Source organism: Colletotrichum fioriniae (genome assembly GCF_027942845.1).
Source record: "Colletotrichum fioriniae strain IMI 355084 chromosome Unknown scaffold_16, whole genome shotgun sequence".
Taxonomy (NCBI): Eukaryota; Fungi; Ascomycota; class Sordariomycetes; order Glomerellales; family Glomerellaceae; genus Colletotrichum; species Colletotrichum fioriniae.
Window position 1 is genome coordinate 725,455 of NW_027076852.1, and position 10,580 is coordinate 736,034.

At 55.9% G+C, this 10,580-nt stretch overlaps 3 protein-coding genes across 3 annotated transcripts; 2 read left to right on the forward strand and 1 right to left on the reverse strand.

Annotated features, from left to right (window-relative positions):
* Window positions 1-2,599: 2,599 nt before the first annotated feature.
* On the reverse strand, window positions 2,600-3,631 carry N0V96_011053 (uncharacterized protein; the record flags this gene model as incomplete). The annotated part of the gene is made up of 1 exon (XM_053198633.1): window positions 2,600-3,631. The coding sequence occupies one exon, from the start codon at window positions 3,629-3,631 to the stop codon at window positions 2,600-2,602; it is 1,032 nt and encodes a 343-aa protein (XP_053043944.1).
* A 2,298-nt stretch (window positions 3,632-5,929) lies between these two features.
* On the forward strand, window positions 5,930-7,733 carry N0V96_011054 (uncharacterized protein; the record flags this gene model as incomplete). The annotated part of the gene is made up of 3 exons (XM_053198634.1): window positions 5,930-5,996; window positions 6,155-6,577; window positions 6,652-7,733. 3 exons carry the CDS (start codon window positions 5,930-5,932, stop codon window positions 7,731-7,733), a joined length of 1,572 nt encoding a protein of 523 aa, XP_053043945.1.
* A 421-nt stretch (window positions 7,734-8,154) lies between these two features.
* N0V96_011055 (uncharacterized protein) lies at window positions 8,155-10,200 on the forward strand (the record flags this gene model as incomplete). The annotated part of the gene is made up of 1 exon (XM_053198635.1): window positions 8,155-10,200. The coding sequence occupies one exon, from the start codon at window positions 8,155-8,157 to the stop codon at window positions 10,198-10,200; it is 2,046 nt and encodes a 681-aa protein (XP_053043946.1).
* Window positions 10,201-10,580: the final 380 nt, after the last annotated feature.

Sequence of the window (10,580 nt, forward strand, 5' to 3'; positions counted from 1 at the left end):
TACTCGTCTCTCCAGTTCCTTCGCAAAATTAAGTATACTTATCAACAACTGCCAACCAAGTTGGTAGAGCAAGCACCAATTTGTAAGTATAGTTATGTTTCAATATAGACTACACACTGTGACCAGTGTCGCCAAGTCATCGATAACTAGGTAAGGCCCTCAGACAACGATGATCAAGATTGCTCTACAGCCCTGTCTGATAATGTGATCATCAAGAAAACCGACGCTGCGCCCACGTGCAGTCCCAGCCCGCACTTGCAGATGCCCTCTCGGCGATGGACAGCTGCACGGCCTGGGGGATCAGGTCTCAACGATTCGTTCATGCCTCGGATGGAGGGGAGGGATCCGCAAAAGGGTTGTGGGGAGGAGGGGAAACGTCTTATGGGGGCCCTTGTCAGAGTCATTGTGGGATCCGGCGGAGGAGGGGTATCTGGTAATTTTCGAAAGAGGTGTAAGATGGGCAGAAGGGTGAAAATTCAACCGCAGAGGTAGGATTCTCGTATCAAACTTCAATTCGAGGAAGAACATTTCACTTTTGCTATTGTTGCGGCTATCAGTGGACACGATGGATACCAGGTAGAAATCCGTTGCCACCATCTCCAGGTTCGATTTTGAAACGATTCCGTCCCCGCAAAGCTCACACTTCCCCGGGGGTCATGTGGAGGGTTATCGAGACACACGAGTCAACAGGGCCAAGAACAAGCCTTCTCCCGTCCCCCAGCTGGGGAAAGCCTAAGGTACATTAGAGTGTCGTTCCATTCGTATCTCAGAGGCTCTTGTTACCCGATTTGACAGCCTTGGATGTTTATTCTCATCTCTCCCTCCTCTTTCCAATAGTTCCCAGTGGACCGGAACTCGGGAAGTTCTTGTCATACAATCTGCGGAAGTCGGGCGTTGGTGGCGGGCCAAGACGATTGACAGCTGGGGGACGTTGCAGTAGGATTCATTATACTGATATCCGTACATATCCGGCAAATTTGACCGGCCGCTTGGGAAATCCGGGGTCATTTTGCTGCTTTGAGAACCCCCCGTGGGCATTGTGTGGGGTTAAGAATAGAAGTCGAGCGTGTCTATCCGGACTTCTTCCTTGTCTCTATCGAATCTACAATCATCTTATGTTTTGAGATGATGATTGCTTCAGAAGTGTCAAATACCTAATAGCTGCTGCTCGCGAAAGATCGGTTTCGCACCAAGTAAGAAACAGCCAATGAACACACACTCAAGCTAGCTTATCTCTAATATGACTGATGACATTATTCCCCATCCCATATGCCCACCGCGAGCCGTGCTATCCGCAGCTACACGTCCTCGGTCTAAATCATCCCGCCTAGATGCCGCAAAACAACTCACGTCGGTCACCCACCGTGACAACTGTGATTCTACTAGACCGTGGCCCATGGCCCCTAATAAGACTTTGCCACGAGAGAAAAAAAAAAGACGTGCTTTCAGGAAGGACCGCAGGCAAAAGTTCCAGCCACCATGCCCTTTTCAACTCTAGTAGGCTCGAGAATCGGACTTGCACCAGAATCGGTCCCACGTCCGCGAGTGGAGCCGCCCCCGGCCCTACCAGTCGTCACCGACCTAGAACCCCTCCAGGACGGGCTGCTTCGTTGACCTTGCAGTCCGAGAGATGCGTTCGCCGAAGTGGCGTTGTTCCTCGCCGGCGGTGACGGCAAGCGGGCATGCAGTGTCAAACCCCGGTTTACGAAGGTAGGTACAAGGGCCGCCAGTTGCTTAGATGCGAGAATTGCGTATCGAGAGTCGACCTAGACACTTTGAAACATGCATGGTTGTCGATCTTGCGGTCTTCGGCTAGGAAATACAAGTACCTTAGATGGACATATCATCGGATTACCAATTTCTCAAAGACACTGCATATCCAAGATTCTTTGGCTCAGTGTCTCCTCTCGATCTCTTCGACGCCGTATTTCAGAATTGGGGATGCGGCCCCACCAGCCCCGCGTCCGAGAGGAGCGGACACAACACCGAACTATCGGGCCGTCTCTTTCCAAATTCAGGGTTTGGCGGTGCTGCCGCCCCCCCTCAAGTTGTCATTTCGTCTTTAGAAACTGGGGCTGGTGGTGGTTAGAGTCAGCGCTCCAGCCTCTATGAGTTGGAAGAAGGACGATCAGCTCGTTGCCTTAGGGTAGTATGTGCTAGGTTTACTCATACGTTGTACGTTGTTTTGATTAGACTTGCGGGGATGGAGAGAGTTGTAGTAGTGTAAAACCAAGTTATCAACATAGGAAACCTTATTCTAGAGTTGTGGTAACTTCCGTATTAGTTGAGACTATCGTAATCACGCACTTACACAGAAAGCTGAGCCTGAAGGACCACACCGTAAAACACCACGTCACCAGATCATACGGATGGTGTGACGGAGCAAAAAATTGATTTTGGCCAAGACCATCATTACAAAGTATTCTATTTTTTTTCATGATCATAAAATCGTGTTGTGTCGAAAGCCGACGTAATTGTTGCTCTGCAATGAGTCGCTCAGAAAGCCACGCAGCTCATGCAACAACGCTATGCTAGTAAAAAGAAATGCAGGCTCCTCCAAAGGGTAAGCCAAGCAAAAATACATCGCTGATGCGATGCATCATCTGTTGTGACGGGCATTCCATAGTTCCTCCGCGTTGCCCCTGAATAACCTGTCAACCAGAACATCGTCCTTCCTGCACCAGTCAAGCACCGTTTCCATCCAGGGCCGGATATCCAACCCCTCGAACCGGGTATGCGGCCAGTCGGTCGCAAAGATGACTCTGTCTTTACCACGTAGATGGAGCACCTCTCGCGCAATCGGCTCTAGATCGCTATGGTCGGCCTTTGAACTCAGCCGGTACGGCGCCGATAACTTTACGTAGGTGTTTCCGGCTCGGAGCAGCTTGGCCAGGGACTTGAAGCCCTTCATATCGTACGGATTTTGTGACGGCATGTCCTTGATGCTAGGATGTCCGAGGTGATCGATGCAAACTCTCACGCCGAGCGTCGGGACGATGGGTTCGAGCAGGTCGATCATGGACATGGGCATGTATACCTGTATCACCCAGTCCAGAGGCTTACAGTCGTGGGCATATCGACGGAGTAACGAGTCGAGTTCCATGGCGTTGAGCGATTTGCCCACCGAGGAGAGGTTGATCCGGACGCCTCTTACACCGAGCCTGTGCCACTCTGCTAGGGTGCTCTGAGACAGGCTGCCGGGTTCGAAAGCCACCACCGCCCTCCCGCGGCGGGGGCCGAGGGCACGAAGGGCGTCGAGGAGGCAGGTGTTGTCGTTGCCGTAGATGGATGGCTGTACGAGGACGATATGGTCAATGCCGACAGAGGACTCGAAGGCGAGGGCGTGGTCGAGGCGGTGCGTCTTGGGGCAGTAGACGGCGTCTTTTGCCAAGGGGTAAGCGGCCGGGTCGACGACGTGCATGTGTGAGTCCCACGCGCCGCGGGGGATCCGCTCCGGGAGAGTCAGCCTCCGCCGCGCAGGAGTGGTGCTGGCGGCGACGACTCTAGATATCAACTTGTCGTCATTGTGCCGTGCAGTTGGTGCCATGATGGGTTGGAGGAGGGCCATGATGGATTTGATGTGATGGAGGAGGGTGGAACGGGCCTGGAGGATGGGCTTGGTTTGTAGCATGGTGAGGGCGACCCTATGTGTAAGAGATGAGAAGGCCCCGGTGGAGGTGAAGAGGTGTGAGAAGCTGCTGCTACTGCTGGCACTGCTGCTACTGCTGATGAGGAGTTGATGAGACTCCAGAGGACCAGGGGTGGTTGAGGGCTCAGAATGGTATGGAAGGGATGAATCCTTCTCCTCGCGTGAACAAACTGGCGACAAGACCGACGACACGGGGTTTCTGTCATCCGCAACTGTAACCACGACGGGGAGCGGCAACGGCATGGGAGGAGGAGCAGCAGCAGCAGCACCAGGTGTGCGATGACGGCGGCGGTGCGCCTGCACATATGGACGTCGGCCCATTGCGCTTGGTGAGATTCCGCCGAAGGCCCGGCACGTCGTTGTGTGGATCATTGAGTTGCAGCATCCTCAGGAAGATGACCGGCCGTATAATAGAAAGAGGAGATGTGGTTCTCCAGTCCGCCCGCCTCCGTTCTCCAGCAGGAGGAGCATGCAAGAGGTAGCAAGTAGTAGGAACGATAGTGGAGATTGTGACCCGTAGATGGAGAGAGTTTGAGGAAGAGGAGACCGGAGTGGGAAACAAAAAAGAACAAGAAAAGATGGTAGGCCTTTGCTGTGTGGTGTTTTGGCGGTTGAGTTTTTGGTGGTGCGTTGGGCTCGGAGGATGACCGATACCACAAGGTAGCGCAGATGCGGCTTTGCGTGATGTGGTGTAGTTGCGGACGGGACGGCGATGTGCGCGGTGTCTTTTCCTACTACGGACTTCACGTAGGTGTCACCGTGTAACTCCAAACTACCTTTACGCATACATTATTTCACCTATTTTCAGCACACACATGCACCATGGAACCTGACCGGCGGACGGCCATGCAGCGGTGTCAAGTCACAAAGTGGAGGGATGATTGGCCTCCAAGCCCTCGGGTTATTGGACAGCGGCGCCTTAAACTTACCACGGACGTGGAGAGAGAGAGCCTGCAGAGACTACGGATACTTGCCGTGGCTAGGTGCCCTTGGTCGTACTAGGTAGTGCAAGAGAGAGCAAGCGAGCAAGCAAGCAAGCAAACTAGCAGCGTGGCAGCGTCACTTTGCTCGCTGTTCGCCACGAGTCAGGGCGCGGACCACCGACGTACGGCTGTGAGGGCCGTCGGAAGTTGACCGAGAGTTAAGAGAGACTCAGAGAGAGAGAGAGTGTGTGTGCCGGTAGCAGAGAGAGATCAGCGTCAGGTTGCTAGCAAGAGAGATGGGATGGCCGAGTGGCCTGGAACCCGGCCGGAACCCCCCCGGGAATACCGTCTCGACGCCAATGTACAGAGTAGGCTAAGTCATGTAGCTCTACTGCGAACTTGACGTTGGGGGATACATTGGTCCCTTGCCTTAGCCCATGCCCGGCACTTGTGCGGCGCAGCGGGAGGGAAGGGCTGTGATGGTATTGGACTCTTGGACACTTTTGGAGACTCTTGGAGACTCTAGCACAGAGAGAGTGTTAGAGTTTGGGAACTGGATGAACGCAACTCCCGGCCGATTGTGGAGTGGCATTACTAAGATTGTTAGCCCCCTCCATCATCTGTAGTCTCTCCTCCAGGCTCTTCTTTCACCCTTCCCGGGCTCCCACTCCTGCGTCCTTTTCGTTCGGTCAACGTCCGATGTCCTCCTGCGAAGAGGTCTGAAGTTCTACCGAGTACTGAGCCCATACCGTTCACCCCCACCCTCTTTGCTGCACGAGATCTCCTGTCGCGTCTCCTCTCCTTGCCCGCGCGATCGCCCGCCGAACGAAATCGTGGGGTTCGAGACCAGTTGAACCAGGGCAACACACCAGGGGCCCATCCAAAAATCCGGAGAACGTCGACAGAGGGTTACCCGTAGGGCCGTTTTCCCATCGAAAGGGAGGCCCAGGCCGCGCAGCTGTCTTTTACCCCGTGGGATAGGATCGAGGTTCCCCTCACCCACACCCCGCGTTTCTGGTCTTGGAGCAAACGAGGACGGTTTTCCGTCCAAACGGGAACGAGATTCGAGGGCGCAAAGTGCCTACGAAGGAGCGAGCCCGAGAAAACACATAAGTGAGGCGAGGGATCGGAGGGGGTAGTGGTGCGAGCTCGTCCCGTCTGAGATTGCGTGTCGGAAAATAAGGGGCAAACATTACGACTGGAACGAAAGAGACTGAAAATTCTTCTTTTTGCATTTCAAAACCGCTGTCACTCTTTTCTTGGTTTTGCGCCCGCAACCAAAACCTCTCGTTCCAAATCCGTCCCCAACCCCCTTCGATATCGACGCAAAGGAAGGGCGTCGCAAGGGGTTTTAAAGATGGTCCAATTCAACACTTATTATCTCCTTACCATCATCGTTATCTCGTGCGGGTCTATTCCCAAGGGTAAGTAATCAGTTCCCGTTAGATCTTGCGGTCAACATCCGTCCGACCTTGACAGGCGATCCGTCCCTTTTTTTTTCTCCACCGTCCACACACACACACACACACACCAAAAAAAGACAACACCATACCCGCGTTGCGCTGACTAGCTTCCCCCGTAGGCTACGATGAAGGCGGGTTCAGCGCGTCAACGGGCCTGGCGTCCTTCAAGGAGGATTTCGGCCTCGTCTCGAGCCTCTGGAAGGGCAACGAGTCCGGTCTGGCGGATCGCAAGGCCAACATCTCGTCGTTTGGTGTCCTCGGCGCCGCCTTCGGTTCCATCATCGCGCTCGCCGTAAATGACCGCCTTGGACGGTTAAGGGCGTGGCAGCTCTTCATCGCCGTTTGGATGACGGGTGCTCTGATGCAGGTCTTTTCGTCCGGCATCCTGGGGTTGATGCTGTTCGCCCGTATATGGGGCGGACTCGGCGCCGGAGGACTTACGGTCGTTGCGCCGCTGTACCTCTCCGAGATTGCGCCCGCGAGGTCGCGCGGCATGGTCGTTAGTATTTACATGGTCGTGTTACTGTCATTCCTCACCATTGGTAAGCCTGCCTCCCATAAGACACCTTGGTATCGCAATCCTGTTGTTCTCACGTACTGACCCATAACGATCCAGGCTTCTTCATCAACTACGCCGCGAACGCGACCCTCGCCGCGACGAGGATGCAGTACCGCCTCGTCATCGCTATCCCCCTCATCCCTGTAGGCCTAGCCTTCGTCACCTCCTTCTTCCTCGACGACACCCCGCGCTGGCTCGCCTCCCGAGACCGCGGCGACGAAGCCCTCGCCGTTCTCGCGAAGCTCCGGCACGCCGACCCAAGCGACCAGGCCCTTGCCCACGAATACGATGAGATCCACGAACAGATCCGCACGCGGCAGCAGATCCTCGCCGACTCGTCCACCTGGGCCATCATCAAGGATATTGCCACGATTCCCACCTACCGCACGCGATTCCTCCTCGGTGCCGTCATGCAGACTGTCGCGCAGTGGTCTGGCGGGAACGGCATCACGTACTACATCCCTGAGATCTTCCGGTACGCCGGTGTTGTTGGAGATAATACGTCCCTCATCACCAGTGGTGCATACGGCGCCGTCAAGCTTGTGTTCACAATGGTCTTCACGTGGGGTCTCGTCGACGTGTTCGGTCGTCGTCGGTGCTTCATTACGGGCTTGTTCTTGCAGTGCATCACGCACGTATACATGGCCATCTACATGGCCATCTGGATCGACGGCACGAACAAGCCGGCCTCCGACGCCGCCATCGCCTCCGTCTTTGTCTACGCCGTGGGCTGGTCCATCGGCTTGTGCACAGTACAATACCTCTACGGCACGGAAATCTACCCGACTCGCATCCGCAGCGTCTGCTATGCCAGTAACATGGCCCTGCACTGGTTCTTCCAGTTCGCCGTGGTGCGCGTGACGCCCAACATGTTTGTCAGCCTCGACGTATGGGGCGCGTACGTCTTCTGGGCGGTCGTCTGCGGCGTCGGCCTCGTCATCCTCGGCCTGTGGGCGCCGGAGACGAAGGGCATCCCCATGGAGAGGATGGAAGAGCTGTTTAGCGGCCGGTGGTGGATGGGATGGAGGGCGAGTGTGGACTTGGATTCGAGCGAGACGAAGCCTTTTGGTAGAGGCGACTCATCTGGCAAGGAATCAAAAGAAGCCCCGTTTGCGCATGACCGGAAGACGGATGTCTGAGTTGGAGTCGGGATGCTTTCTTAGTCCATATTTATGAGCCTGTATGTTTCTTTTAATGATCATAAGATACCAACTGTACAAATTTATTTTCACTGTTTGAACAGGTTCTCGCTTTGTTGTGCCCTGAGTTGGAGCCGATTCTCTTCCCGCCGGGCAACCCGGCCGAATACTCGGAGCCGAAACCGGCAAATGCGGGCCCTCTCGGCCGATAGGTAAGCCCGCCAAGACGGGAAGGTGAGAAGGCGATTGTCACCTGAAGGATCGGGACCCCTCACAGGGCAACGTCGTCGCGAACGCGTGCTCTTCGTCATCATTGTCATCAGCAAATTTCATATCACTCCTTCTTCCCAACTATAAATCACTCAATGCGTCTTCCTGAAGGTGTGTGTGACTGACTGCGTCCGTCACAACGAAAGCAAACATGGAGAAGAGACAGCTCGCAGAGACCCAGCCGCGGCCGGCACCCCCGCCGCCCCCATCTCGGAAGCCGGGACTACGTCAACGGCTCATGTTCGCCGGTGTTCTCTTGGCGGTCGGTTTGTTCAACATCTACCTCACGAGAAAACACCGTCTAGATCAGAACCACGGAGGGGATCTTATGCCAAACCCGATCTCAGTCCAAGAATCCCCGTTTGGCCGGTTCCCTCTACCCAAAGATCCTTTCAAGTTCATTCCTTGTACCAATGCAACCGTCCCGCCAACCCTCGAGGACGCCCACCCCGAGGAGACGTGGGCGAACACCTTTGACCCAGACCCATCCAATTGGAGCTGGGGAAACAAGACCGTCTCCGTGGATGGCGATGATGAGGACCCCTTCTCCGGCCGAGGCATCTACCTTTGCGGGTATCTGGAGGTGCCACTGGACTACACCAACAAGTCAGACGACCGGATCGTCCGACTAGCAATCATCAAATACCAGGTCTCCGGTCTAGCTCGCGTAGGCGAACCCGACAACGGCACCAGAAACCCACCCCCCGGCGGCAGAAGCGAGCGCACCCTCGTCCTCGAACCCGGCGGCCCAGGTGGCAGCGGAACCTCGTACGGCTGGAGAGTCGCGGAGCAGTATACCAAGCGCTTTAGTGACGGGAAATTTGACGTGCTGGCCTGGGACCCGCGAGGCGTCAACATCACCCGCCCCTCCATCTCCTGCTTCCCCTACGACGTCGACAGAGACCGCTGGTCCATTCTCACGGGCCAGTACATCGAGGTCTCCGCCGACCCGAAGCGCCAGCTACAGATCGCCGACGCGATGAACGACGCCACCTTCAAAGCCTGCTGGGAAGTCCACGGCGACCTCGGCCGCTTCATGGGCACAGCCATCGTCGCGCGCGACTTGGAGGAGATCCGCAAAGCTCTGGGCGAGGATGATTTGACGGGATACCTCGTCAGCTACGGCACGGGGATCGGACAGACGTACGCCAACATGTTCCCGGACAGCGTCGGGCGAGTGATCCTCGACGGGACGGAATACGTCCGCGACCACCGCGAATTAGGCGGCTTCGGATGGACCGCGCTCGATAACGGCACCCACGCCTGGTACGACGGGTTCCTCGGCGAATGCATCAACGCCGGACCGGACCACTGCGCGCTAGCAAAACTCACCAGCAGCAGCGGCGAGTCCCTCGCGCTGAAGGACTTGGACAAGCGCATGATGTCCCTCCTCACATCCCTCATCGACCGCCCTGCCATCGGATACACCGAAGAAAGCGGCCCGTCCCTCATCACGTACTCGGTGCTCGTTGCCGCAATCTACTCGGCACTCTACAACGCCCAGAGCTGGCCGGCCCTCGCCCAGATGTTGTACGAGCTCGAACAGGGCAACTCCACCCTCGCCGCCGCGTACCTGGAGGAGCGTGCCTGGCAATATGATCCCACGCTCCCCGCGACACCCAACAAGCGACCCACCTCGGATGAGCTCGCCTTCATCGTCATCTGCGCAGACGCCTACGACGCGCCGCTGCCGCCCGACGGACTTGTCTGGTGGGAGTCCCTCTGGGCCAACATGTCGGCCCAGTCCTGGGTCGCGGGCAACTCGCGCTTCTTTGACGTCTTCCCCTGCCAGCAGGTCCACAAGTACTGGCCCGAGCCGGTGGACGTGTACCGTGGGGATCTGAACCACACGCTCAAGAATCCGATCCTATTGATTGCGGAGACATATGACCCGGCTACGCCGCTGCGTAACGGGCGTAGATTGTTGCACGAGATGGGCCGGAACGCGAGGTTGATTGCGCACCATGGGTATGGGCACGCGTCGAGGGATACGTCGGATTGTACGGATGGGATCGCGAAGCGGTATATTCTCGAGGGGACGTTGCCGGATGAAGCGGAGACGGCGTGCTATGCCAACGAGAAACCGTATCTGTATGGTGTTAAGGATAAGAGTGTGAAGACTGCGGCTGATGAGGGCTGGGATCCTGTCGCCGCGTGGCGTGAGCAACAGCAGGAGGTAGCTCACATGCGCCTTTGAAAGTTTGAAGAGTGACGAGGTTTTTGTCAGTGCAATGTACTAGTAGGGAGGCAGTGTATGCTAGACTTGCCAGTCTAAAGGAAGTATGTAGAATAGGAGGGACCTGAATCAATGAACATCATGATACTTCCTCCCAGACCTGCCGGCTTTGTTTATATTGTTTGCTGTGATTGACCACGGAAACTCAGAACTTTTGGCCTGGAGTCTTATGCAACCTACCAAAATGGCGCTGCTCGCAAGGCTTTGATTTTCATCACTGTTTTCCACGGAAGCTGCTGGGACGCCCGAGAATGCACTTGCAACCGGCAGGACGCATTTCGGGCAGCTGAAAGGGACAGGAAGTTCTTACATCGATCCTCCTGTGGTTATCTTCAGGAGTG